Genomic DNA, 26471 nt, shown 5'->3' with positions numbered 1-26471 from the left:
TTTCAACTAAGAATACCAAGAGAACAAAGCAAAATTGGTGATAAAAGTAAATTGGAAAGTTGTTTAAAATTCCATGCCCTATTTGAATCATGAAAGTTTTTTGGACTTGACTGTCCCTTTAAACTTTCATTATTCAGATAGAAAATGCAATTTTAAACCTCTTTCCATTATACTTCTGTTAGGTCATTTGTTTTTTTCTTGGTGTCCCTTGTTGAAAATCATACTTGATTGGTGTCTGTACATAGATGCCTCTTGTCATTGGCTCACCCAATGTGTTCAGCTAGCTCCCAGTAGTAAATTGCTTCTTTAACAAAGGATACCAATATAATGATACAAATTTTATAATAGAAGTAAATCTAAAAGTTGTTTAAAAATGTAGGCTCTATCTGAATCCCAAAAGAAGAATGTTGGTTTTATGCCCCTTTAAGGTCTAGTTTTATAACATTTTGCTGTGAAGAAAGAGGATGATAGTTCTGCAAACACAAATTTAACAGTTTTAAAAACTACAAAACCAAGAATATGTGACAATATCTTCTAGATAGGAAAAAATGCCAAAAACAATAGAGACTGGGCTATTGTTAGAAACAGGCAATATTTGAGGTTATAAACAATAAAAAGAAAATAAAGTAGACGGTCTCTTTAAATGTCTGTATTCATGTTCTGAGTGACATCCTATTAAGATCTGTCCGTCTTGGTTTGGTTCTCTCCTTGTCCTCTCCTACCTTCTCATTTTGCTTGGTTTTACAACTAGATCACTGGTTTTCAAACCTTTCCTCGAACCTCCCTAACAGGCCACATTTCTCTTACATGGTGTATCCAGTCCACGGATTCATCCTTACTTGTGGAATATTCTCAATCCCTACAGGAAGTGGCAAAGAGAGCACACAGCAGAGCTGTCCATATAGCTCCCCTCAGGCTCCGCCCCCCCATCATTCTCTTTGCCGCTCTAACAAGTAGCATCTCCACGGGAGGGTAAAGTGAATGTGGTGTTAGAATTGTAGTTTTTATTTCTTCAATCAAGAATTTATTTTAAAATAGTGCCGGTTTGTACTATTTACTCTGTGGCAGAAAGTGATGAAGATTTCTGCTGAGAGGAAAACGATTTTAGCATGTTGTAACTAAAATCCATTGCTGTTCCCACACAGGACTGTTGAGTACCGGAGAACTTCAGTTGGGGGGAACAGTTTGCAGGCTTAACTGCTATAAGGTATGCTCAGTCACTTTTTTTCTAGTCAAGACCTGGTAATGCTAGAAGACTGACAGAATCCCCATGAGGGGAAGGTAAGCCATATTCTGAGACTTAGTATAGAAGGATGGCTTAGTTAAAAGGGCTTAAAACACTGGTGGACACTGTTAAAAGGAAATCGATTATTTTATCACAATAATCTGTTATTTGTACAAGTGTTTATTACATTTGGAACACTTTTTGGGGTTTATTATGCCTGGTATATCTTTAGACACCTAATTTGGCTTAGGAAGGCCCCACAACTCCGGAGTGAAGAGGGAAGGGGCCTAATTTTCGCGCCTCAGTTGCGCAGTTCTTTTGCAAGACAGCTTCATGCAGCTTCACGTGTAAAGTCCAGAGATTGCTGGAGGACTCCAGGGAGGCTTATTTTCGTCCAAAACGAATCCCCAAGGAAGGTAGGGCCACAGCAGAGACTGTGGCATGGTGCTTTAGTGTGTTAAACCGGTGGCCTGCTTCAATTTGCTCAGGTTTGGGCAATAAGGGGTTAATTGTCTTGAAACTTAGTGTGCAATAATTTCAAAGCATTAGGATCATATGGTGAAAATTTCATAAAGATTGGATTTTTTTTGAGATTTAGTAAAAAAAGTGTGCGCTTTTTATTATTTAAAGGCACAGTACCGTTTTTTCAAAAATTGTATTTTACTGTATTTGAGTGCTGTCTGAGCCTACAGATAGACCCTGTTCTATGTGTTTAAAAGCCATGGCGGTACCCCCATTGCATTTGTGTTTAAAGTGTGCTAAAGTATCTAAACATTTTAATGACCATGCAGTGACACTTAAAAATGTAGCCCAAGATGATTCTTTGACGGAAGGTAATGAGGATAGTCCTCCTTCCTCTCCCCATGTGTCGAAACCAGTTACGTCCGCGCAAGCGTTGCCTAGTACCTCTAGCGCATTGGGGCCTATTACTTTACAGCAATTAGCAGCCGTCATGGATAATTCCCTTGCGGCATTTCTATCCAAACTGCCAGTTTTTCCAAAGAAGCGTGATAGCTCAGTTTTAAGAACAGAGGATGAGTAATCAGAAGCTTTGGATGATTTATCTGTTGTACCCTCACAACACTCTGAAGTGGCAGTGAGGGATGTGCTGTCCGAGGGAGAAATTTCTGACACAGGAAAAGTTTCTCAGCAGGCAGAGTCAAATTCCTTAGCGTTTAAATTTAAGCTGGAACACCTCCGCGTCCTGCTTAAGAAGGTTTTAGCTACGCTGGATGATTGTGACCCCATGGTGGTCCCAGAAAAATTGTGTAAAATGGACAGGTTTTTAGAAGTCCCTGTATACACTGATGCGTTTCCGATCCCGAAGAGGGTGGCGGATATTGTGACTAGGGAGTGGGAGAGACCAGGTGTACCTTTTGTTCCCCCCCATCTTTAAGAAAATGTTCCCCATTAATGACCCCAGGCGGGACGCGTGGCAGATGGTCCCTAAGGTAGAGGGAGCAGTTTCAACACTTGCTAAGCGTACAACTATCCCAATAGAAGACAGTTGTGCTTTTAAAGATCCTATGGATAAAAAAATGGAAGGTTTACTGAAGAAAATGTTTGTTCAGCAAGGTTTCCTTCTTCAGCCAATTGCCTGCATTATTCCTGTAACTACTGCAGCGGCTTTTTGGTTTGAGGCGCTGGAGGAGTCGCTCCAGAGGGAGACTTCATATGACGAAGTCATGGATAGAATTCATGCTCTAAAGCTGGCTAATTCTTTTATCACTGATGCCGCTTTCCAATTAGCTAAGTTAGCGGCAAAAAATTCGGGTTTGAGCTTCGAAGAGCGCTTTGGCTCAAATCTTGGTCGGCTGACGTGTAGTCCAAAACAAAGTTACTAAACATTCCTTTCAAGGGAAAGACCCTTTTCGGTCCCGAGTTGAAAGAAATGATTGCGGATATCACTCCCGCAGGATAGACCGTTTAAGGCCAAAAACAAGGCTAATTTTCGCTCCTTTCGCAACTTCAGGAGCGGACCTGCTTCAACCTCTGCTGCCGCAAAACAAGAGGGTAACGCTTCGCAGCCCAAAGCAACCTGGAAACCCTTGCAGGGCTGGAATAAGGATAAACAGGCCAAGAAGCCTGCGACTGCTACCAAGACAGCATGAAGGGGTAGCCCCCGATCCGGGACCGGATCTAGTAGGGGGCAGACTTTTTCTCTTTGCTCAGGCTTGGGCAAGAGATGTTCCAGATCCCTGGGCATTAGAAATTGTTGCTCAGGGGTATCTTCTAGAATTCAAGGACTCTCCTCCAAGGGGAAGGTTCCACATTTCTCGTTTGTCTTCAGACCAGACAAAAAAACAGGCGTTCTTACGCTGTGTAGAAGATCTTCTAAACATGGGAGTGAAACACAGAGTTCGAATTGCAGAACAAGGACTGGGATTTTACTCAAACCTGTTTGTAGTTCCCAAAAAGGAAGGAACTTTCAGGCCAATCCTGGATCTAAAAATTCTAAAAAAAATTCCTCAGAGTTCCATCTTTCAAAATGGAAACCATTCGGACAATCTTACCGATGATCCAGGAAGGTCAATATATGACTACCGTGGATCTAAAGGATGCGTACCTACATATTCCTATCCACAAAGATCATCATCAGTTCCTAAGGTTCGCCTTTCTGGACACGCATTACCAGTTCGTGGCCCTTCCTTTCGGGTTGGCCACCGCTCCCAGAATTTTCACAAAGGTGCTAGGGTCCCTTCTAGCGGTACTAAGACTGCGGGGCATTGCAGTAGCACCTTACCTAGACGACATGTTAATACACGCGTCGTCTTTTCTCAGAGCCAAGGCTCATACGGACATTGTTCTGGCCTTTCTAAGGTCTCATGGGTGGAAGGTGAACGTAGAAAAGAGTTCTCTGTCCCCGCTCACAAGGGTTCCCTTCCTGGGAACACTAATAGATTCGGTAGAAATTAAAATATTTCTGACAGAGGTCAGGAAGTCAAAGCTTTTAACTACTTGCCGAGTTCTTCATTCCATTCCTCGGCCTTCTGTGGCTCAGTGCATGGAGGTAATCGGATTAATGGTTGCGGCAATGGACGTAGTCCCTTTTTGCCCGAATTCATCTAAAACCACTGCAACTGTGCATGCTCAAACAGTGGAATGGGGATTATGCAGACTTGTCTCCTCAAATACAGTTAGACCAGGGGACCAGAGATTCTCTTCTCTGGTGGTTGTCTCAGGATCACCTGTCTCAGGGAATGAGCTTCCGCAGACCGGAGTGGATCATTGTCACGACCGATGCCAGTCTGTTAGGCTGGGGTGCGGTCTGGGACTCCCTGAAAGCTCAGGGTCTATGGTCTCGGGAAGAATCTCTTCTCCCGATAAACATTTTGGAACTGAGAGCGATATTCAATACGCTCCAGGCATGGCCTCAACTAGCGAAGGCCAAATTCATCAGATTTCAGTCGGACAACATCACGACTGTAGCGTACATCAATCATCAGGGGGGAACAAAGAGTTCCCTAGCGATGAAGGAAGTAACCAAGATCATCAAATGGGCGGAGGATCGCTACTGCCACCTATCTGCAATTCACATCCCAGGAGTAGACAACTGGGAGGCGGATTTTCTGAGTCGTCAGACTTTTCACCGGGGGGAGTGGGAACTCCACACAGAGGTTTTTGCTCAGCTGACCCAGCTATGGGGCATTCCAGAGTTGGATCTGATGGCGTCCCGTCAGAACACCAAACTTCCCCTTTACGGATCCAGGTCCAGGGATCCCAAGGCGGCATTGATAGATGCTTTAGTAGCGCTTTGGTCATTCAGTCTAGCTTATGTCTTTCCACCGTTTCCTCTTCTCCCTCGGCTAGTAGCCAGAATCAAACAGGAGAAGGCTTCGGTAATTCTGATAGCGCCTGCGTGGCCACGCAGGACTTGGTATGCAGACCTAGTGGACATGTCATCGGTTCCACCATGGAAACTGCCATCGAGGCAGGATCTTCTAATACAAGGTCCTTTCAAGCATCCAAATCTAGTTTCTCTGCAACTGACTGCTTGGAGATTGAACGCTTAATTCTAGCTAAGCGTGGGTTCTCTGAATCGGTTATAGATACTCTGATCCAGGCCAGAAAGCCTGTCACCAGGAAAATTTACCACAAGATATAGCGGAAATATCTTTGTTGGTGTGAATCCAAGGGTTACTCGTGGAGTAAGATTAGGATTCCAAGGTTTATTGTCTTTTCTCCAAGAAGGAATGGAGAAAGGTTTGTCAGCTAGTTCCTTAAAGGGACAGATATCTGCTCTGTCTATCCTGTTACACAAGCGTCTGGCAGCTGTGCCAGACGTTCAGGTGTTTGCACAGGCTCTAGTTAGAATCAAGCCTGTCTACAAACCTGTGGCTCCTCCATGGAGTCTAAATTTAGTTCTTTCAGTTCTTCAAGGTGTTCCGTTTGAACCTTTTACATTCCATAGATATTAAGTTATTATCATGGAAAGTTTTGTTTTTGGTAGCTATTTCTTCTGCTCGAAGAGTTTCTGAATTGTCTGCTTTGCAGTGTAATTCACGCTATCTGGTGTTCCATGCAGATAAGGTTGTTTTGCGTGCCAAACCTGGTTTCCTTCCAAAAGTGGTTTCTAATAAGAATATTAACCAGGAAATCATTGTTCCTTCTCTGTGCCCTAATCCAGTTTCTAAGAAGGAACGACTGTTACACAATCTTGATGTGGTTCGTGCTTTAAAATTCTATTTAAATGCAACTAAAGATTTCAGACAAACATCATCCTTGTTTGTTGTCTATTCTGGTAAGAGGAGAGGTCAGAAAGCGACTGCTACCTCTCTTTCCTTCTGGCTGAAAAGCATCATCCGATTGGCTTATGAGACTGCTGGACGGCAGCCTCCTGAACGAATTACAGCTCATTCCACCAGAGCTGTGGCTTCCACATGGGCTTTCAAGAATGAGGCTTCTGTTGAACAGATTTGTAAGGCAGCGACTTGGTCTTCACTGCATACATTTGCCAAATTTTACAAATTCGATACTTTTGCTTCTTCGGAGGCTATTTTTGGGAGAGAGGTTTTGCAAGCAGTGGTGCCTTCCGTTTAGGTTACCTGACTTGTTCCCTCCCTTCATCCGTGTCCTAAAGCTTTGGTATTGGTATCCCACAAGTAAGGATGAATCCATGGACTGGATACACCATGTAAGAGAAAACAGAATTTATGCTTACCTGATAAATTACTTTCTCTTACGGTGTATCCAGTCCACGGCCTGCCCTGGCAATTAAGTCAGGTTCAAATTTATTTTTGTTAAGCTACAGTCATCACTGCACCCTATGGTTTCTCCTTTTTCTCCTAACCGTCGGTCGAATGACTGGGGGGCGGAGCCTGTGGGGAGCTATATGGACAGCTCTGCTGTGTGCTCTCTTTGCCACTTCCTGTAGGGATTGAGAATATCCCACAAGTAAGGATGAATCCGTGGACTGGGTACACCGTAAGAGAAAGTAATTTATCAGGTAAGCATAAATTCTGTTTTTGAGGATATCTGAGCTGGAGGACGGGTGAAATAATCAGCTGATTAGTAAACATGGTTATTTTACCTGCTCTCACCTAAGGTAATCCTGAAGACCTGGCCTGAGGACAGGTTTGAAAAGCAAACTAGAGGGAGAGTGAGGCAATCTGGTCTAGGAGCTAGGAGAGGGTTCTTGTTGAATAGTTGAAAGTTCCTGCTTTTCTTCCTAGTAGGTGGCTTGATATTAAAGGGACAGTTTACTCCAGAATTTGTATTGTTTAAAAAGATAGATAATCCCTTTATTACCCATTCCCCAGATTTACATAGCCAGCACGGTTATATTAATGTACTTTTTACCTCTGTGATTACCTTGTATCTAAGCCTCTGTAGACTGCCTCCTTATTTCAGTTCTTTTGGCAGACTTGCATTTTAGCCAATAAGTGCTGACTCCTAGGTAACTCCACGTGCTTGAGCATAATGTTATCTATATGACACACATGAAATAACACCCTCTAGCTGTGAAAAACTGTCAAAATGCCCTGAGATTAGAGGAGGCCTTTAAGGGCTTAGAAATTACCATATGCGCCTGCCTACGTTTTAGCTTTCAACAAAGAATACCAAGAGAACAAAGCAAATTTCCTGACCGAATCCAGGAGGCAGGTATTCTTTCTAACAGTTTCAGTGACCACTGCTTAGTGTACTGCGTGCGCAAAATAAAGGTTACTAAATCCACTCCCAAGGTTAAAATCACCAGGTCCTTCAAAAAATGTAATAATCATTTCTAAATTACATCAAGAACCTCCCCTGGCACAGATTAAACCTTATCCCAGATTTAGACTCTGCAGTTGAATTCTTTCAGTCCGAACTCCTACAAGTTTGGAATTTGCATGCCCCACTGCGTAAGGTGAGAGTAAAAGGAGCACATATGAATTGAATCACAGCTGACCTCATTCAAATGTACCAGTCTCGGGAGTCAAGCATACTGGCTCTATGAACAATCACTGTGTATATAGACAATGGCGAAATATATGCACTAAACAAACAAAATTGGCCCAATATTTATGTGAAAATCGGAACAATAACATATCAAACCCTAGAAAGTTTTGGAAAGTCATAAATAACTTACACACTCCCCCAGTCCACTCCCAACCTTCCACTGTTAAAGTGGATAACCAATCCCTGCAACTTCCCTTAGAAGTAGCAAATGCATTTAACAATTATTTTGTTAGATGCTCCACCACCTTGATTGACAAACCTAATAAATTGCACACATCCTGAAACTACAAATGTGGATCAGGCCCCACTAAATCTTCAAAGACCCAATATAGAGAAGTTCAATTTTAGACCTGTACCCATCAATGTCATTAAGAAACCGTAATCATTTTTATACAACTGTAAAAAGCAGGCAATATTACTGATCTGTGAGTGTGCACAACTTATGTCACAGGCTTTGAGAATACCTGGGCTCAAAGATGGCTGCCCCCACTAAAAGAGGCAGAGCTTTATTATCTTGAACCTTTAAGCCAGACATCCTCAAACTTGGCCCTCCAGAGGTTTTGGAACTACATTTCCTATGATGCTCAGTCAGCTGATATGCTTGCTGAGCATCATGGGAAATGTAGTTCCAAAACCTCTGGGGGGCCAAATTTGACGATGTCTGCTTTAAGCTATTAGAACGGATATGAAACGAGCTGCAGGAACAGGGTGCAGTGCAATAACATAGTGAGTAGTAACCATTCTTTGGCAGTTTAATGTCCTTTTAACTTTGCTTACACTTGCTTCACCATTTCTCTTCCATCTTTTGTCTTGATCACACAACTCTTTTGTATCCTTCACATGTCCACTCACATATTTACTTTCATGGCTCTCATATGTCATGGTTCCTTTTGTATCATCCTCTGTTTACAGATTATTTCATATCTGCACGATGAACCTTTTAATACTACCTCACAATACCGCATATACCCAATATAAAGTCCTACACATCTGTTCCCTCTGAATGACGTCTACATTTTCTTTACCCTCAGATGCGGCCTCATTCCGAAGATCAGAAAAAGGAGAGACGCACACGTATCCCGTATAAACCGAACTACAGCCTTAATCTTTGGAGTGTCATGAAGAACTGTATTGGGAAAGAGTTGAGCAAGATCCCCATGCCTGTGAGAAATGGGATAGAAAAACAAAATGGGAAAAGGGAGGGTAATATTACTTGGGCATGTCCACATGTGTGCAAGAAATGGGGAATGAGGATTAGAGGGGACATACATGCTTTTGGGGGGATTGCAAGATGTGATAAGTTTCACATTAGTGCACAAAATAAGTGTCTCATGTCTCACATTCTATTGGCAGCACATACAATTAATCTTAACATTAGATTGTTGTGGCTAATCCACTTGAAGTAGAAATGTCCTATAACCAGAAATGAATGGATTTAAAAAGACCACTGCTACTTATGGTTTATGTTATACCTGGGATCCTAAAGACTCCTAGGGTGGCGCTGGTTATCTGATAGTGGTACAATAAAATTATAATAAATAAGAAAATGAGTAATCTCAAATAAGTCTATAACTGTCCATATAGAACGGTGCAAATATAACCAGATGTAGATGGTTCTAATTCCCAGCCACAAAGTCTAGTATTTCTTCTGTTATGTGTGATCAGTCCACGGGTCATCATTACTTCTGGGATATAACTCCTCCCCAACAGGAAATGCAAGAGGATTCACCCAGCAGAGCTGCATATAGCTCCTCCCCTCTACGTCACTCCCAGTCATTCTCTTGCACCCAACGACTAGATAGGATGTGTGAGAGGACTATGGTGATTATACTTAGTTTTTATAACTTCAATCAAAAGTTTGTTATTTTACAATAGCACCGGAGCGTGTTATTGCCTCTCTGGCAGAGTTTGAAGAAGAATCTACCAGAGTTTTTACTATGATTTTAACCGGAGTAGTTAAGATCATATTGCTGTTTCTCGGCCATCTGAGGGAGGTAAAAGCTTCAGATCAGGGGACAGCGGGCAGATGAATCTGCATTGAGGTATGTAGCAGTTTTTATTTTCTGAATGGAATTGATGAGAAAATCCTGCCATACCGTTATAATGACATGTATGTATACTCTACACTTCAGTATTCTGGGGATGGTACTTCACTGGAATTACTCTGTAAAAAGTACATTAAACCTTTTAATAGGTATTTATTATGTTAAACGTTTTTGCTGGAATGTGGAATCGTTTACATTTTCTGAGGTACTGAGTGAATAAATGTTTGGGCATTATTTTTCCACTTGGCAGTTGCTTGTTTTAATTGTGACAGTTTCGTTTCTCTCTCACTGCTGTGTGTGAGGGGGAGGGGCCGTTTTTGGCGCTCTTTGCTACGCATCAAAAATTTCCAGTCAGTTACTCTTGTATTTCCTGCATGATCCGGTTCATCTCTAACAGAACTCAGGGGTCTTCAAACTTCTTTGGAGGGAGGTAGATTCTCTCAGCAGAGCTGTGAGACTTATATATTGACTGTGATTAAAAACGTTGCTCTGTAATTTTTATGTTTCAAATTTAATTATTGTTACTTTACTAATGGGAACAAACCTTTGCTAAAAGTTGTGTTGTTTTCAAGGATTGATGCTATAACTGTTTTTTCTGTTCATTATTTCAACTGTCATTTAATCGTTTAGTGCTTCTTTGAGGCACAGTACGTTTTTGTTAAATAAGATTGTAACCAAGTTGCAAGTTTATTTGCTAGTGTGTTAAACATGTCTGATTCAGAGGAAGATACCTGTGTCATTTGTTCCAATGCCAAGGTGGAGCCCAATAGAAATTTATGTACTAACTGTATTGATGCTACTTTAAATAAAAGCCAATCTGTACAAATTGAACAAATTTCACCAAACAGCGAGGGGAGAGTTATGCCGACTAACTCGCCTCACGTGTCAGTACCTGCATCTCCCGCCCGGGAGGTGCGTGATATTGTGGCGCCTAGTACATCTGGGCGGCCATTACAGATAACATTACAAGATATGGCTACTGTTATGACTGAAGTTTTGGCTAAATTACCAGAACTAAGAGGCAAGCGTGATCACTCTGGGGTGAGAACAGAGTGCGCTGATAATACTAGGGCCATGTCTGATACTGCGTCACAGCTTGCAGAGCATGAGGACGGAGAGCTTCATTCTGTGGGTGACGGTTCTGATCCAAACAGATTGGATTCAGATATTTCAAATTTTAAATTTAAATTGGAGAACCTCCGTGTATTACTAGGGGAGGTTTTAGCGGCTCTTAATGATTGTAACACTGTTGCAATACCAGAGAAATTGTGTAGGTTGGATAAATACTTTGCGGTACCGGCGAGTACTGACGTTTTTCCTATACCTAAGAGACTAACTGAAATTGTTACTAAGGAGTGGGATAGACCCGGTGTGCCGTTCTCACCCCCTCCAATATTTAGAAAGATGTTTCCAATAGACGCCACCACACGGGACTTATGGCAAACGGTCCCTAAGGTGGAGGGAGCAGTTTCTACTTTAGCTAAGCGTACCACTATCCCGGTGGAGGATAGCTGTGCTTTTTCAGATCCAATGGATAAAAAATTAGAGGGTTACCTTAAGAAAATGTTTGTTCAACAAGGTTTTATATTGCAACCCCTTGCATGCATCGCGCCGATTACGGCTGCGGCAGCATTTTGGATTGAGTCTCTGGAAGAGAACCTTAGTTCAGCTACGCTGGACGACATTACGGACAGGCTTAGAGTCCTTAAACTAGCTAATTCATTCATTTCGGAGGCCGTAGTACATTTAACCAAACTTACGGCTAAGAACTCAGGATTCGCCATCCAGGCACGTAGGGCGCTGTGGCTAAAATCCTGGTCAGCTGATGTAACTTCTAAGTCCAAATTACTTAATATACCTTTCAAGGGGCAAACTTTATTTGGGCCCGGTTTGAAAGAAATTATCGCTGACATTACAGGAGGTAAGGGCCACGCCCTGCCTCAAGACAAAGCCAAAGCTAAGGCTAGACAGTCTAATTTTCGTCCCTTTCGGAATTTCAAAGCAGGAGCAGCACCAACTTCCACTGCACCAAAACAGGAAGGAGCTGTTGCTCGTTACAGACAAGGCTGGAAACCTAACCAGTCCTGGAACAAGGGCAAGCAGGCCAGGAAACCTGCTGCTGCCCCAAAGACAGCATGAACCGAGGGCCCCCGATCCGGGACCGGATCTAGTGGGGGGCAGACTCTCTCTCTTCGCCCAGGCTTGGGCAAGAGATGTTCAGGATCCCTGGGCGCTAGAGATCATATCTCAGGGATACCTTCTAGACTTCAAATTCTCTCCCCCAAGAGGGAGATTTCATCTGTCAAGGTTGTCAACAAACCAGATAAAGAAAGAAGCGTTTCTACGCTGTGTACAAGATCTGTTATTAATGGGAGTGATCCATCCGGTTCCGCGGTCGGAACAAGGACAAGGGTTTTACTCAAACCTGTTTGTGGTTCCCAAAAAAGAGGGAACTTTCAGGCCAATCTTGGATTTAAAGATCCTAAACAAATTCCTAAGAGTTCCATCGTTCAAAATGGAAACTATTCGGACAATCTTACCCATGATCCAAAAGGGTCAGTACATGACCACAGTGGATTTAAAGGATGCTTACCTTCACATACCGATTCACAAAGATCATTACCGGTATCTAAGGTTTGCCTTCTTAGACAGGCATTACCAGTTTGTAGCTCTTCCATTCGGATTGGCTACGGCTCCAAGAATCTTCACAAAGGTTCTGGGTGCCCTTCTGGCGGTACTAAGACCGCGAGGAATTTCGGTAGCTCCGTACCTAGACGACATTCTGATACAAGCTTCAAGCTTTCAAACTGCCAAGTCTCATACAGAGTTAGTTCTGGCATTTCTAAGGTCGCATGGATGGAAAGTGAACGAAAAGAAGAGTTCTCTCTTTCCTCTCACAAGAGTTCCATTCTTGGGGACTCTTATAGATTCTGTAGAAATGAAGATTTATCTGACAGAAGACAGATTAACAAAGCTTCTAAATGCATGCCGTGTCCTTCATTCCATTCAACTCCCGTCAGTAGCTCAATGCATGGAGGTGATCGGCTTAATGGTAGCAGCAATGGACATAGTACCCTTTGCACGTCTACATCTCAGACCGCTGCAATTGTGCATGCTGAGTCAGTGGAATGGGGATTACTCAGACTTGTCCCCTACTCTGAATCTGGATCAAGAGACCAGAAACTCTCTTCTATGGTGGCTTTCTCTGCCACATCTGTCCAGGGGGATGCCATTCAGCAGGCCGGACTGGACAATTGTAACAACAGACGCCAGCCTACTAGGTTGGGGCGCTGTCTGGAATTCTCTGAAGGCTCAGGGACAATGGAATCAGGAGGAAAGTCTCCTGCCAATAAACATTCTGGAATTGAGAGCAGTTCTCAATGCCCTTCTGGCTTGGCCCCAGTTAAAAACTCGGGGGTTCATCAGGTTTCAGTCGGACAACATCACGACTGTAGCTTACATCAACCATCAAGGAGGGACAAGAAGCTCCCTAGCAATGATGGAAGTATCAAAGATAATTCGCTGGGCAGAGTCTCACTCTTGCCACCTGTCAGCAATCCACATCCCGGGAGTGGAGAACTGGGAGGCGGATTTCTTGAGTCGCCAGACTTTTCATCCGGGGGAGTGGGAACTTCATCCGGAGGTCTTTGCCCAAATACTTCGACGTTGGGGCAAACCAGAGATAGATCTCATGGCGTCTCGCCAGAACGCCAAACTTCCTCGCTACGGGTCCAGATCCAGGGATCCGGGAGCGGTTCTGATAGATGCTTTGACAGCACCTTGGAACTTCGGGATGGCTTATGTGTTTCCACCCTTCCCGCTGCTTCCTCGATTGATTGCCAAAATCAAACAGGAGAGAGCATCAGTGATTCTAATAGCGCCTGCATGGCCACGCAGGACTTGGTATGCAGATCTAGTGGACATGTCATCCTGTCCGCCTTGGTCTCTACCTCTAAGACAGGACCTTCTGATACAGGGTCCATTCAAACATCAAAATCTAACTTCTCTGAAGCTGACTGCTTGGAAATTGAACGCTTGATTTTATCAAAACGTGGTTTTTCTGAGTCGGTTATTGATACCCTGATACAGGCTAGGAAGCCTGTTACCAGAAGGATTTACCATAAGATATGGCGTAAATACCTATACTGGTGCGAATCCAAAGGTTACTCCTGGAGTAAGGTTAGGATTCCTAGGATATTGTCCTTTCTACAAGAAGGTTTAGAAAAGGGTTTATCGGCTAGCTCATTAAAGGGACAGATCTCAGCTCTGTCTATCTTGTTACACAGGCGTCTGTCAGAAAATCCAGACGTCCAGGCCTTTTGTCAGGCTTTAGCTAGGATCAAGCCTGTGTTTAAAACTGTTGCTCCGCCATGGAGTTTAAACCTTGTTCTTAACGTTCTACAAGGAGTTCCGTTTGAACCCCTTCATTCCATTGATATAAAGTTGTTATCTTGGAAAGTGTTATTTTTAATGGCTATTTTTCGGCTCGGAGAGTCTCTGAGTTATCAGCTTTACATTGTGATTCTCCTTATTTGATTTTTCATTCAGATAAGGTAGTTCTGCGTACAAAACCTGGGTTCTTACCTAAGGTAGTCACTAACAGGAACATCAATCAAGAGATCGTGGTGCCTTCCCTGTGCCCGAATCCTTCTTCAAAGAAGGAACGTCTTCTACACAATCTGGATGTAGTTCGTGCCCTCAAGTTCTACTTGCAGGCAACTAAGGATTTTCGACAAACGTCTTCCCTGTTTGTCGTGTACTCTGGTCAGAGGAGAGGTCATAAGGCTTCGGCTACCTCTCTCTCCTTCTGGCTTCGTAGCATAATTCGTTTAGCCTATGAGACTGCTGGACAGCAGCCTCCTGAAAGAATTACAGCTCATTCTACTAGAGCTGTGGCTTCCACTTGGGCCTTTAAGAATGAGGCCTCTGTTGAACAGATTTGCAAGGCTGCAACTTGGTCTTCGCTTCATACTTTTTCCAAATTTTACAAATTTGACACTTTTGCTTCTTCGGAGGCTATTTTTGGGAGAAAGGTTCTTCAGGCAGTGGTTCCTTCTGTATAATGAGCCTGCCTATCCCTCCCGTCATCCGTGTACTTTTGCTTTGGTATTGGTATCCCAGAAGTAATGATGACCCGTGGACTGATCACACATAACAGAAGAAAACATAATTTATGCTTACCTGATAAATTCCTTTCTTCTGTTGTGTGATCAGTCCACGGCCCGCCCTGTTTTTTAAGGCAGGTAAATATCTTTTAAATTATACTCCAGTCACCACTTCACCCTTGGTTTCTCCTTTCTCGTTGATTCTTGGTCGAATGACTGGGAGTGACGTAGAGGGGAGGAGCTATATGCAGCTCTGCTGGGTGAATCCTCTTGCATTTCCTGTTGGGGAGGAGTTATATCCCAGAAGTAATGATGACCCGTGGACTGATCACACAACAGAAGAAAGGAATTTATCAGGTAAGCATAAATTATGTTTTCCAGGTTGCACAATTAACGGCAGCTCCTCTTCAAACTTCCCAATCTGGTCTCCTGATACTCTGTAGGTGTTTAAACACAAAAGAGGGCTCATCATGTGCACATCAATGAGACGATCAATGGTATTGATAACTACCTTCGAGTACCCTGTGCTCTTTTTTTTTTTTTTTTTAATCAATACCATTAAACGACTCATTGATGTGCACATGAGGCACCCTCTTTGGTGTCTAAACACCTACAGAATATTTTGGTTTATGGTAACACTACTGCAGTCAGGGTAGAAATTTGCAATGAGCCTTAGAAGTGTGAAGTTCAGTCACTATACATTTAAGCTTATTGTAACAAGCCCTTCAACAGGAGTCATTCATTTGGGATAATGGTTTGTCTCCGAGCCATAGAAAGACCATAAACCCTCCTAACGACGAGAACAAACAATAAATAAAGGTTGGTAGGCTTAAGAGGTGATTTATAGATCGGCTGTATAAAATGTGTTTTGATATGTTTTGTTGGTGTATATCTGCCTGAGCATTTAGCTCTCAGATAGCAGTGTTTGGGCTGTTTGGATTTTCTACCCTATGTAAGGTCTCAGATAAGCAGAGAAAATAAATATTGAAGGATTGGTTTCACTTCAGTTGCTGGGTCTTATGATTCACACTGACCATTTAGCCTCATACATCAGAAGCCCTAGAGGATAGTATACTGTATATGCAGGAAGTCATGGTTGATTAAATATATTAATCCTTTAAGGGCTAAGCACTTTCCCTCCTGGGTGCTAAGGTTTTTTTTATTTTAATTTTTAAAAATACAATTTTATTTTAATTTCAGATCCCCAAGACTTACACTGTTGGAAAGGTTAGGCGATTACCTTTCCAACGGTGGGTCTTGTGGGTTCTGTAGCTGCTTAGATGCCTGAGATACAGGCATGCCCTCTTCTCCTATATTTAACATTGTTAATGTTAAATAAAGTTGCACAGTGACGTCATTGCGCGTAACGTGAAGCCCCGGCGATGCCTGTCACATGCAGGCCCGATTGCCGGGGTAGGAGCCGGTGGGAGCCCCCAGATCTGCCTCAAAGTGGGAGAGTGCTAGTCATTAGCACCTACCTGAGACAATTTGTGACGTCTCTGAGCCGTCATTAGCACTCAAGGGGTTAACATTGACAGCCATGTGCTTAATGGACTATTTTTTTTTGCTGCAAGTTTGTATTCACTGCATTCTAAAGCAATAATAGTACCTACCTAAGTACTTTTATAGCTTATGGATGGCATCTTCTATTTTTCATTGGAAAATACCAGCACTTTCCCCTGCTCGGCAAATGAGTGCCCTTCGAGTTGTGGTCATACTGTCTATGGAGTGGAGGTCCAATGTTTATTAGTAAAGTCTATTTTTGGTTTCAATATGGATGTTATTTAAAGGGACATTAAACCCAAAATTGTTTTTCAGGATTCAGATGGAGCATACAGTTTTAAACAACTTTCCAATTTACTTTGTTGAAAAGCATACCTAGGTAGACTCAGGCGCTGGCTGCTGATTGGTGGCTTCTCATATATGCCTCCTTTTCATTGGCTTACTGATGTGTTCAGCTAGCTCCCAGTAGTGTAAAATAGATGTAAAATGGAAAGTTGTTTAGAAATACAGTATGCTCTATCTGGGTCATAAAAGAACAATGAATTTTGTGTCCCTTTAACTTCTGTTGGAGGAGAACAGTTTTTATATGGTTTTGTAGTAGCTTAGGTAAAAGCAGTCATCATGAAACAAGTTCCAATGGATAAACATTTTGGAATTTTGTGCTACCCATTTGTGCGGTGTTGATGAGGCAATACTTAAAACAATTTGCAAGCATATGAATTAAAATAGAAAGACATTGATGAGAATCACAAGACAGTATGAATGTCAGAACTAGATCTTGTGACATCACCATGAAATATACCTGGGGCAGAGACCTACAGGCAACTCTTTAAGGCATCGGCAGCTTTTTGTGCAAATTAATTTGAATGTACATTTTTTCCGATATTAATGCTTCAAGGGGTGACTCAGATATAAATTACAAGTGGATGTGTGAACTGTGCTGTCTTCAAACGGAGGGTCCGGCCTTAGGCCTATTTTTATGGCATTAGAAGTGATGATTTCAAAGGATTCTTTAATGTCATTTCTCCCTCAATGCAAGTCAGGGGAGGATGTTTATGCCTTTTTTTTTAGTTTTCTTTTTCACCCACTATTTCATCAGTATTTGTGATGTGTTATCAGCATAAGCTACTTGGTATTGATTTTGCATATCATTTTTGAGTTATGAGTGCTTCACATTACTGTGCACTTTGAGATCTGCATTTGTGTAGTTTTTGTCTCATACAGTTTCATATTACTTTGTTGCACACCATTTTCTATGGTGGCCTCTAGTTATCAAAGTGTGGCGGACCTAATCCGACAGTGCGGATCAGGTCCGCCAGACTTCGCTGAATACGGCGAGCAATACGCTTGCCGTTTCAGCATTGCACCAGCAGCTCACAAGAGCAGGGGGGTGTCAATCAACCCGATCGTACTAGATTGGGTTGATTTGCGGCGATGTCTGTCCGCCTGCTCAGAGCAGGCGGACAGGTTATGGAGCAGCGGTCTTTGTGACCGCTGCTTCATAACTGCTGTTTCTGGCGAGCCTGCAGGCTCGCCAGAAACACGGGGCATCAAGCTCCATACGGAGCTTGATACATATGCCCCTATACATTCTATTTCTCTTACATGGTGTATCCAGTCCACGGATTCAACCTTACTTGTGGGATATTCTCAATCCCTACAGGAAGTGGCAAAGAGAGCACATAGCAGAGCTGTCCATATAGCTTCCCTCAGGCTCCGCCCCCCAGTCATTCTCTTTGCCGCTCTAACAAGTAGCATCTCCACGGGAGGGTAAAGTGAATGTGGTGTTAGATTTGTAGTTTTTTTTTTTTTTTTAATATTTTTATTGAGGACAAATATTGCACTTATTACATAAAAAAACAGGGTATCAAATATTATCAGCATATTTGTTCTTAAAAGTACTTAAACAGTTATAGTCCTCATTTTCTTGCCCCTTGTCGATATAGGTCACTCAAGGACCTTTTTGAGCTGTTCTTTGTCTGCTTCCAGGGGTTAAATAAGAAGATAATAATGAAAGAAAAGAAAACATACAAAGCAAAACAGCATCTATGAGCCAGTTAGTATTTAGACAAAAATTTCACTTGAATTGTTGAGATGCTGGTGCCAAAACCGGACACCCTAACAATATACATTACTCCTTAAGACATTTATTAAACATGAATAAAAATATAAATCAATTGGTGTACTTAATGTTCTAACTTAGTCGCTTCCGTTCCGATCCAGTAGATCAGAATAACAGATCGTTTTTGCGTTTTTTGTTGCCATCAGGGGTGCACATCTTGTTATATAAAAGAGCTAATATTAATTAGACATATACGCATAGTAAGTATAAGAAGATATCTGGGATTGTTTGCCTAAGCAATGCGCATATCTGTGTCTGTTTATGTCATAGATAATACTATATTACAATTAACTTTGCTATGCTCCCATTTTAAGCAGTTTACTGCAGTTACATCAGAGCATATTTATTCTTATAGTGAGCATTACCTTTCCTTATTTATCTCCTCCCGTAGCCCCGGCCGTTGGCCACGAGGGAGACGTTAATATGAACAATCCTAAGGGATAAGGCAATGGCTTTAAATATTTAGAAGGCCCTGTTCTGGCTTTGTTATTGTAAGTGTCCTCGTTAGGGTCCCCCACCAACCCCTGCCAGACACTAAATAACATTGAAGAGCTTAGTAAAATTATATGTACCCCTTACAATCACTTTACAAGGAAAGCTTTTATAGTTCTGTTTGTTATTGGTGGATAACCCCTTAAGGCATACAAAATCCAGAGCTACTTAAAGTAAGCTGTAATTATAGCAATACAATATTTAAAAGTAAGGAACAACCAAATCCAAACTTGAAACAATTAACCTATTAAACTGTAAAAGATAATAAACCATTATATGACATAACTTTTCAGCGACTTTACTGAATTTTCTCATTATAGAGGTGGCATTTCAACCCCATGCTTTAGATTGTGATAACAGGAGGGTTTGCATAAAAACGATAGAGGCAAGCTGCAAACGTTTTTCTCTAGATGTTAGGGTCGGTGTTGCTGCTCTCAATGTCTCTTTACTAATAATCGCCTGTTGTGCTTTGTTGTACTTGTTGCAAGAGGCTACTGTATGGCGGCCCATATCATGTTTTGTGGCTGTCTGAGTCAAGAGTGCGCGTGAAGAGGGTATCTTAGTTTTGCTTATGTTTTTTCGAGGGTCCCCCACTAACCCCCTTATGCAGATGGTGTTTGCCTGGGATCCTCCGGTCTCTGTATTCCTTTTGTGTGTTGAGCCGTGAGTGCTGGCCATCGAATTTGAAATCAGAGTGCTTGCCTCTCCTATGTTTGCAATCTGTGGGTTGTTAGGTAAAGCTTTAATATGTTGCGATCTCTGTTCCATCTGTCCAGGCCCTTTCCTTTGGTTGCGTAGCTTACGAATGTCCACCTTCGGTATGTAGTTAGAGTTGATTTGAATTTTGCCCTCCACACAATAGCGATTCATTAGGAAGTCCTGTGGAGCTTTGTCTATGAGACGCTGAAATAGAACTTCAAGTCTTTGCCAGTGAGTGTTGATGATTCCACAGGGATCTGCTTTATCCGCCATTTTAATATCGGTTGCAGCGTGTCGGCATGCCATATTATTATCACAGCAATACTATTCCCTGCTTGTTCCGTTAGGAGATTGAGATGAAAAACAGTGGAGTCCGGTTAAGGCAGAGTACCTCAGTTAACCGAGGGGGAAGCGCCACCCGTTATGTGCTGCCGCACCAGGTCCTCTAAGTCTGATTCAAAGCTCCGATTTCATGCACACAGCTATAAATATAATATTAGACCTCACAGTATGCTGCAATGCCTCAGATGTTTGTTTAGCTTGGTTTGCTGTTATGTCTCCCTTTAACCGGCAGATTAACAGAGAATCAGCCGGAGCCTTAGAAATTGCGACCGATTCAGATCGCTGTCCAGACACCAGATTTGTAGTTTTTATTTCTTCAATCAAGAGCTTGTTATTTTAAAATAGTGCCGGTTTGTACTATTTACTCTGAGGCAGAAAGTGATGAAGATTTCTGCTGAGAGGAAAAAGATTTTAGCATGTTGTAACTAAAATCCATTGCTGTTCCCACACAGGACTGTTGAGTACCGGAGAACTTCAGTTGGGGGGAACAGTTTGCAGGCTTAACTGCTTAAGGTATGCTCAGTCACTTTTTTTCTAACAAGACTTGGTAATGCTAGAAGACTGACAAGAATCCCCATGTGGGAAGGTAAGCCATATTCTGAGACTCAGTATAGAAGGATGGCTTAGTTAAAGGGCTTAAATCACTGGTGGACACTGTTATCGATTATTTTATTAATTTAATCTGATATTTGCTCAAGTGTTTATTATGTTTGGAACACTTTTTTGGGGTTTTATACGCCTGGCATATTTTTAGACACCTATTTTGGCTTAGGAAGGCCCCACAACTCCGGAGTGAAGAGGGAGGGGGCCTAATTTTCGCGCCTCAGTTGCGCAGTTCTTTTGCAAGACGGCTTCATGCAGCTTCACATGTAGAGTCCAGAGATTGCAGGAGGACTACAGGGAGGCTTAATTTCATCCAAAACTAATCCCCAAGGAAGGTAGGGCCACAGCAGAGACTGTGGCTTGGTGCTGTAGTGTGTTAAACCGGTGGCCTGCTTCAATTTGCTCCGGTTTGGGCAATAAGGGGTTAATTGTCTTGAAACTTAGTGTGCAATAATTTCAATGCATTAGGATCATATGGTGAAAATTTCATTAAGATTGGATGTTTTTTTGAGATTTGGTAAAAAAGTGTGCGCTTTTTATTATTTAAAGGCACAGTACCGTTTTTTCAAAAAGTGTATTTTTCTGTATTTGAGTGCTGTCTAAGTCTGTCTAACATGTCTGAGCCTACAGATAGACCCTGTTCTATGTGTTTAAAAGCCATGGCGGTACCCCCATTGCATTTGTGTTTAAAGTGTGCTAAGGTATCTAAACATTTTAATGACCATGCAGTGACACTTAAAAATGTAGCCCAAGATGATTTTTTGACGGAAGGTAATGAGGATAGTCCTCCTTCCTCTCCCCATGTGTCGACACCAGTTACGCCCGCGCAAGCGTTGCCTAGTACCTCTAGCACATTGGGCCCTATTACTTTACAGCAATTAGCAGCAGTTATGGATAATTCCCTTGTGGCATTTCTATCCAAACTGCCAGTTTTTCCAAAAAAGCGTGATAGCTCAGTTTTAAGAACAGAGGATGAGCAATCAGAAGCTTTGGATGATTTATCTGTTGTACCCTCACAACACTCTGAAGTGGCAGTGAGGGATGGTCTGTCCGCGGGAGAAATTTCTGACACAGGAAAAGTTTCTCAGCGGGCAGAGTCGGATTCCTTAGCGTTTTAAATTTAAACTGGAACACCTCCGCGTCCTGCTTAAGGAGGTTTTAGCTACGCTGGATGATTGTGACCCCATGGTGGTCCCAGAAAAATTGTGTAAAATTGACAGGTTTTTAGAGGTCCCTGTATACACTGATGCGTTTCAGATCCCGAAGAGGGTGGCGGATATTGTGACTAGGCAGTGGGAGAGACCAGGTGTACCTTTTGTTCCCCCTCCTATCTTTAAGAAAATGTTCCCCATAAATGACCCCAGTCGGGACACGTGGCAGACGGTCCCTAAGGTAGAGGGAGCAGTTTAAACACTTGCTAAGCGTACAACTATACCAATAGAAGACAGTTGTGCTTTTAAAGACCCTATGGATAAAAAATTGGAAAGTTTGCTGAAGAAAATGTTTGTTCAGCAAGGTTTCCTTCTTCAGCCAATTGCCTGCATTATTCCTGTAACTACTGCAGCGGCTTTTTGGTTTGAGGCGCTGGATGAGTCGCTCCAGAGGGAGACTTCATATGACGAAGTCATGGATAGAATTCATGCTCTAAAGCTGGCTAATTCTTTTATCACTGATGCCGCTTTCCAATTAGCTAAGTTAGCGGCGAAAAATTCAGGTTTTGCCATTATGGCGCAAAGAGCGCTTTGGCTCAAATCATGGTCGGCTGACGTGTCGTCCAAAACAAAGATACTAAACATTCCTTTCAAGGGAAAGACCCTTTTTCGTCCTGAGTTGAAAGAAATTATTGCAGATATCACTGGGGGGGGAAGGGCCATGCCCTCCAGCAGGATAGACCGTTTAAGGCCAAAAACAAGGCTAATTTTCGCTCCTTTCCCAACTTCAGGAGCGGACCTGCTTCAAACTCTGCTGCCGCAAAGCAAGAGGGTAACGCTTCACAGCCCAAAGCAACCTGGAAACCCTTGCAGGGCTGGAATAAGGGTAAACGGGCCAAGAAGCCTGCGTCTTCTACCAAGACAGCATGAAGGGGTGGCCCCCGATCCGGGACCGGATCTAGTAGGGGGCAGACTTTCTCTGTTTGCTCAGGCTTGGGCAAGAGATGTTCCAGATCCCTGGGCATTAGAAATTGTCGCTCAGGGGTATCTTCTAGAATTCAAGGACTCTCCCCCAAGGGGAAGGTTCCACGTTTCTCGTTTGTCTTCAGACCAGACAAAGAAACAGGCGTTCTTACGCTGTGTAGAAGATCTTCTAAAGATGGGAGTGATACACCCAGTTCCAATTGCAGAACAAGGACTGGGATTTTACTCAAACCTGTTTGTAGTTCCCAAAAAGGAAGGAACTTTCAGGCCAATCCTGGATCTAAAAATTCTAAACAAATTCCTCAGAGTTCCATCCTTCAAAATGGAAACCATTTGGACAATCTTGCCGATGATCCAGGAAGGTCAATATATGACTACCGTGGATCTAAAGGATGCGTACCTACATATTCCTATCCACAAAGATCATCATCAGTTCCTAAGGTTCGCCTTTCTGGACACGCATTACCAGTTTGTGGCCCTTCCTTTCGGGTTGGCCACCGCTCCCAGAATTTTCACAAAGGTGCTAGGGTCCCTTCTAGCGGTACTAAGACCGCGGGGCATTGCAGTAGCACCTTACCTAGACGACATCTTAATACAGGCGTCGTCTTTTCACAGAGCCAAGGCTCATACAGACATTGTTCTGGCCTTTCTAAGGTCTCACGGGTGGAAGGTGAACGTCGAAAAAAGTTCTCTGTCCCCGCTCACAAGGGTTCCCTTCCTGGGAACACTAATAGACTCGGTAGAAATGAAAATCTTTCTGACAGAGCTCAGGAAGTCAAAACTTTTAACTCGAGTCTATTAGACAAGGCACAGGAAGATGCAAAAATGGATTGCACTTCAAAACAAATAAAATCATATAGATCTTTTTCAGAAAACGCAATAGTATTCAGTACCCCATTTTCTAATCAGTACAATGAAGTAGTTAAAATCCTAAAGAAACACATTCCAGTACTTAAAAATGATCCCTTAATATCAAACTCAGTGTCAAATTTTAAATTTGTTTCTAGAAAGCCAGAAACTTTGGGCTCAAAGTTGGCACCGAGTATGATACAGACCAGTAATTTGTCCTCCCCTACCTGGCTTCACTGTGGTAGAAGGGGAAATTACAGATGCCATAATTTCAACTGTAAAGCCTGTAAGTCGATCATTACAGGCAATAACTTCCATTCAAAAAGCACGCTAAAAACTTATGCAATCAACTTCTATGCCACCTGTAGAACCAAGTGGGTAGTTTATGTACTTAACTGCAATATTTGCCAACACCAATATGTAGGCCAAACCTCTCGTGAGTTTCGAGATAGAGTTAGGGAACATTTGAAAGATGTTGAAAATTTCAATAAAAACTCAGCAGTTGCCAAACACTTTAATGGTCTGCATTTAACTGGTGTTCCCAATTTTGGAGCGCAAATCATTGAAGTAGTTCACAGACCTACCAGAGGAGGGGACAGACATAAACTCCTTACAAAAAGGGAGTTATTCTGGATTCTAAAATTAGAAACTAGACACCCTAAGGGTATCAATCTGGAATGGGACATTTCTTACTTTATAGATTAATGCTAAAATATGCTATCTTTAATTTATATAATAATTACTATTAATAATTGCATATATGCATCTTTTTCTATTTTTGATGCTCTCCCTTTCCAGATTGACGATTGCTAATTAAGCCAATAGCATACTTTTTTATATATATAAATTTATCATATATTATAGATTAGTATAACAACATCCCTTATTTTTCCATAACACCCATCATTTTCCAAATATGATCTAAATCTTGCTGATTGAATATTAATTATATACTTGTATAGCTCTAACATTGCCATCATGCCCTAATGCTTGCTAACAATATTTGAATATATCGTCCTAGGTTTAGTTTTTTAGCTATGGATCTGTTCAGCTTACTGTTAATGAGGCATTTTTCACTTACAAAGTTTAAATATTTAATCAGCTATACAAGTTTGTAGACATGCATTTATATGTCTTTAATGTTTCTATTCATAACAGCCTGTTAGTATGCATACAAAGATTCTTTTGTACCTTCAATTTTATTACATTTGTTGATTTTAAAAATTTCCTAACATGCTGTCAGTGTTCTCTTCAGGGTGATGTCCGATTTCTGCAGTTACTGGCTGCTGATTGGACAGTGATCCCTTTAAGTACACTTCAGATATGTTTAGCAATAGTTCCTATGACTAAGCGCCACTAGGGGGCGCGAAACGCGTCAGGACTGCTATTCCTGCTTACCTGCACATTGATGCAGCTTTTATATTTTGTTTAATAAAGATTTCTGGATTTTACTTTTGGCCCTGAGTGCTCAGATCTCTGTTACTTTTGGATTCCAAAACTTTTAACTACTTGCCGAGTTCTTCATTCCATTCCTCGGCCTTCTGTGGCTCAGTGCATGGAGGTAATCGGTTTAATGGTTGCGGCAATGGACGTTGTCCCTTTTGCCCGAATTCATTTAAGACCACTGCAACTGTGCATGCTCAAACAGTGGAATGGGGATTATGCAGATTTGTCTCCTCAAATACAAATGGACCAGAAAACCAGAGACTCTCTTCTCTGGTGGTTGTCTCAGGATCACCTGTCTCAGGGAATGAGCTTCCGCAGACCGGAGTGGATCATTGTCACGACCGATGCCAGTCTGTTAGGCTGGGGTGCGGTCTGGGACGCCCTGAAACCTCAGGGTCTATGGTCTCGGGAAGAATCTCTTCTCCCGATAAACATTTTGGAACTGAGAGTGATATTCAATACGCTCCAGGCATGGCCTCAACTAGCGAAGGCCAAATTCATCAGATTTCAGTCGGACATAATCACGACTGTAGCGAACATCAATCATCAGGGAGGAACAAAGAGTTCCCTAGCGATGAAGTAAGTAACCAAGATCATCAAATGGGCGGAGGATCACTCCTGCCATCTATCTGCAATTCACATCCCAGGAGTAGACAACTGGGAGGCGGATTTTCTGAGTCGTCAGACTTTCCATCCGGGGGAGTGGGAACTCCACCCGGAGGTTTTTGCTCAGCTGACCCAGCTATGGGGCATTCCAGAATTGGATCTGATGGCGTCCCGTCAGAACACCAAACTTCCCCTTTAAGGATCCGGGTCCAGGGATCCCAAGGCGGCATTGATAGATGCTTTAGTAGCGCCTTGGTCGTTCAGTCTAGCTTATGTCTTTCCACCGTTTCCTCTTCTCCCTCGGCTAGTAGCCAGAATCAAACAGGAGAAGGCTTCGGTAATTCTGATAGCGCCTGCGTGGCCACGCAGGACTTGGTATGCAGACCTAGTGGACATGTCATCGGTTCCACCATGGAAACTGCCATCGAGGCAGGATCTTCTAATACAAGGTCCATTCAAGCATCCAAATCTAGTTTCTCTGCAACTGACTGCTTGGAGATTGAACGCTTAATTCTAGCTAAGCGTGGGTTCTCTGAATCAGTTATAGATACTCTGATCCAGGCCAGAAAGCCTGTCACCAGGAAAATTTACCATAAGATATGGCGGAAATATCTTTGTTGGTGTGAATCCAAGGGTTACTCGTGGAGTAAGATTAGGATTCCAAGGATATTGTCTTTTCTCCAAGAAGGATTGGAGAAAGGTTTGTCAGCTAGTTCCTTAAAAGGACAGATATCTGCTCTGTCTGTCCTGTTACACAAGCGTCTGGCAGCTGTACCAGACGTTCAGGCGTTTGCACAGGCCCTAGTTAGAATCAAGCCTGTCTACAAACCTGTGGCTCCTCCATGGAGTCTAAATTTAGTT

General features: G+C 42.5%; 1 protein-coding gene across 1 annotated transcript in view; it reads left to right on the top strand.

Moving 5' to 3' along the window:
- OSBP (oxysterol binding protein) overlaps positions 1-26471 on the top strand; it is a 329199-nt gene that overhangs the window by 153254 nt on the left and 149474 nt on the right. The window contains exon 7 of the mRNA XM_053692308.1: positions 8695-8826. Within this exon, the coding sequence (XP_053548283.1) occupies positions 8695-8826 (132 nt within the window). The remainder of the gene's footprint in view (positions 1-8694; positions 8827-26471) is intronic.

Source organism: Bombina bombina, chromosome 9 (genome assembly GCF_027579735.1).
Source record: "Bombina bombina isolate aBomBom1 chromosome 9, aBomBom1.pri, whole genome shotgun sequence".
Lineage (NCBI taxonomy): Eukaryota > Metazoa > Chordata > Amphibia > Anura > Bombinatoridae > Bombina > Bombina bombina.
Note: the sequence above shows the minus strand (reverse complement) of the source record. Positions and strands in the feature narration are given on the sequence as shown.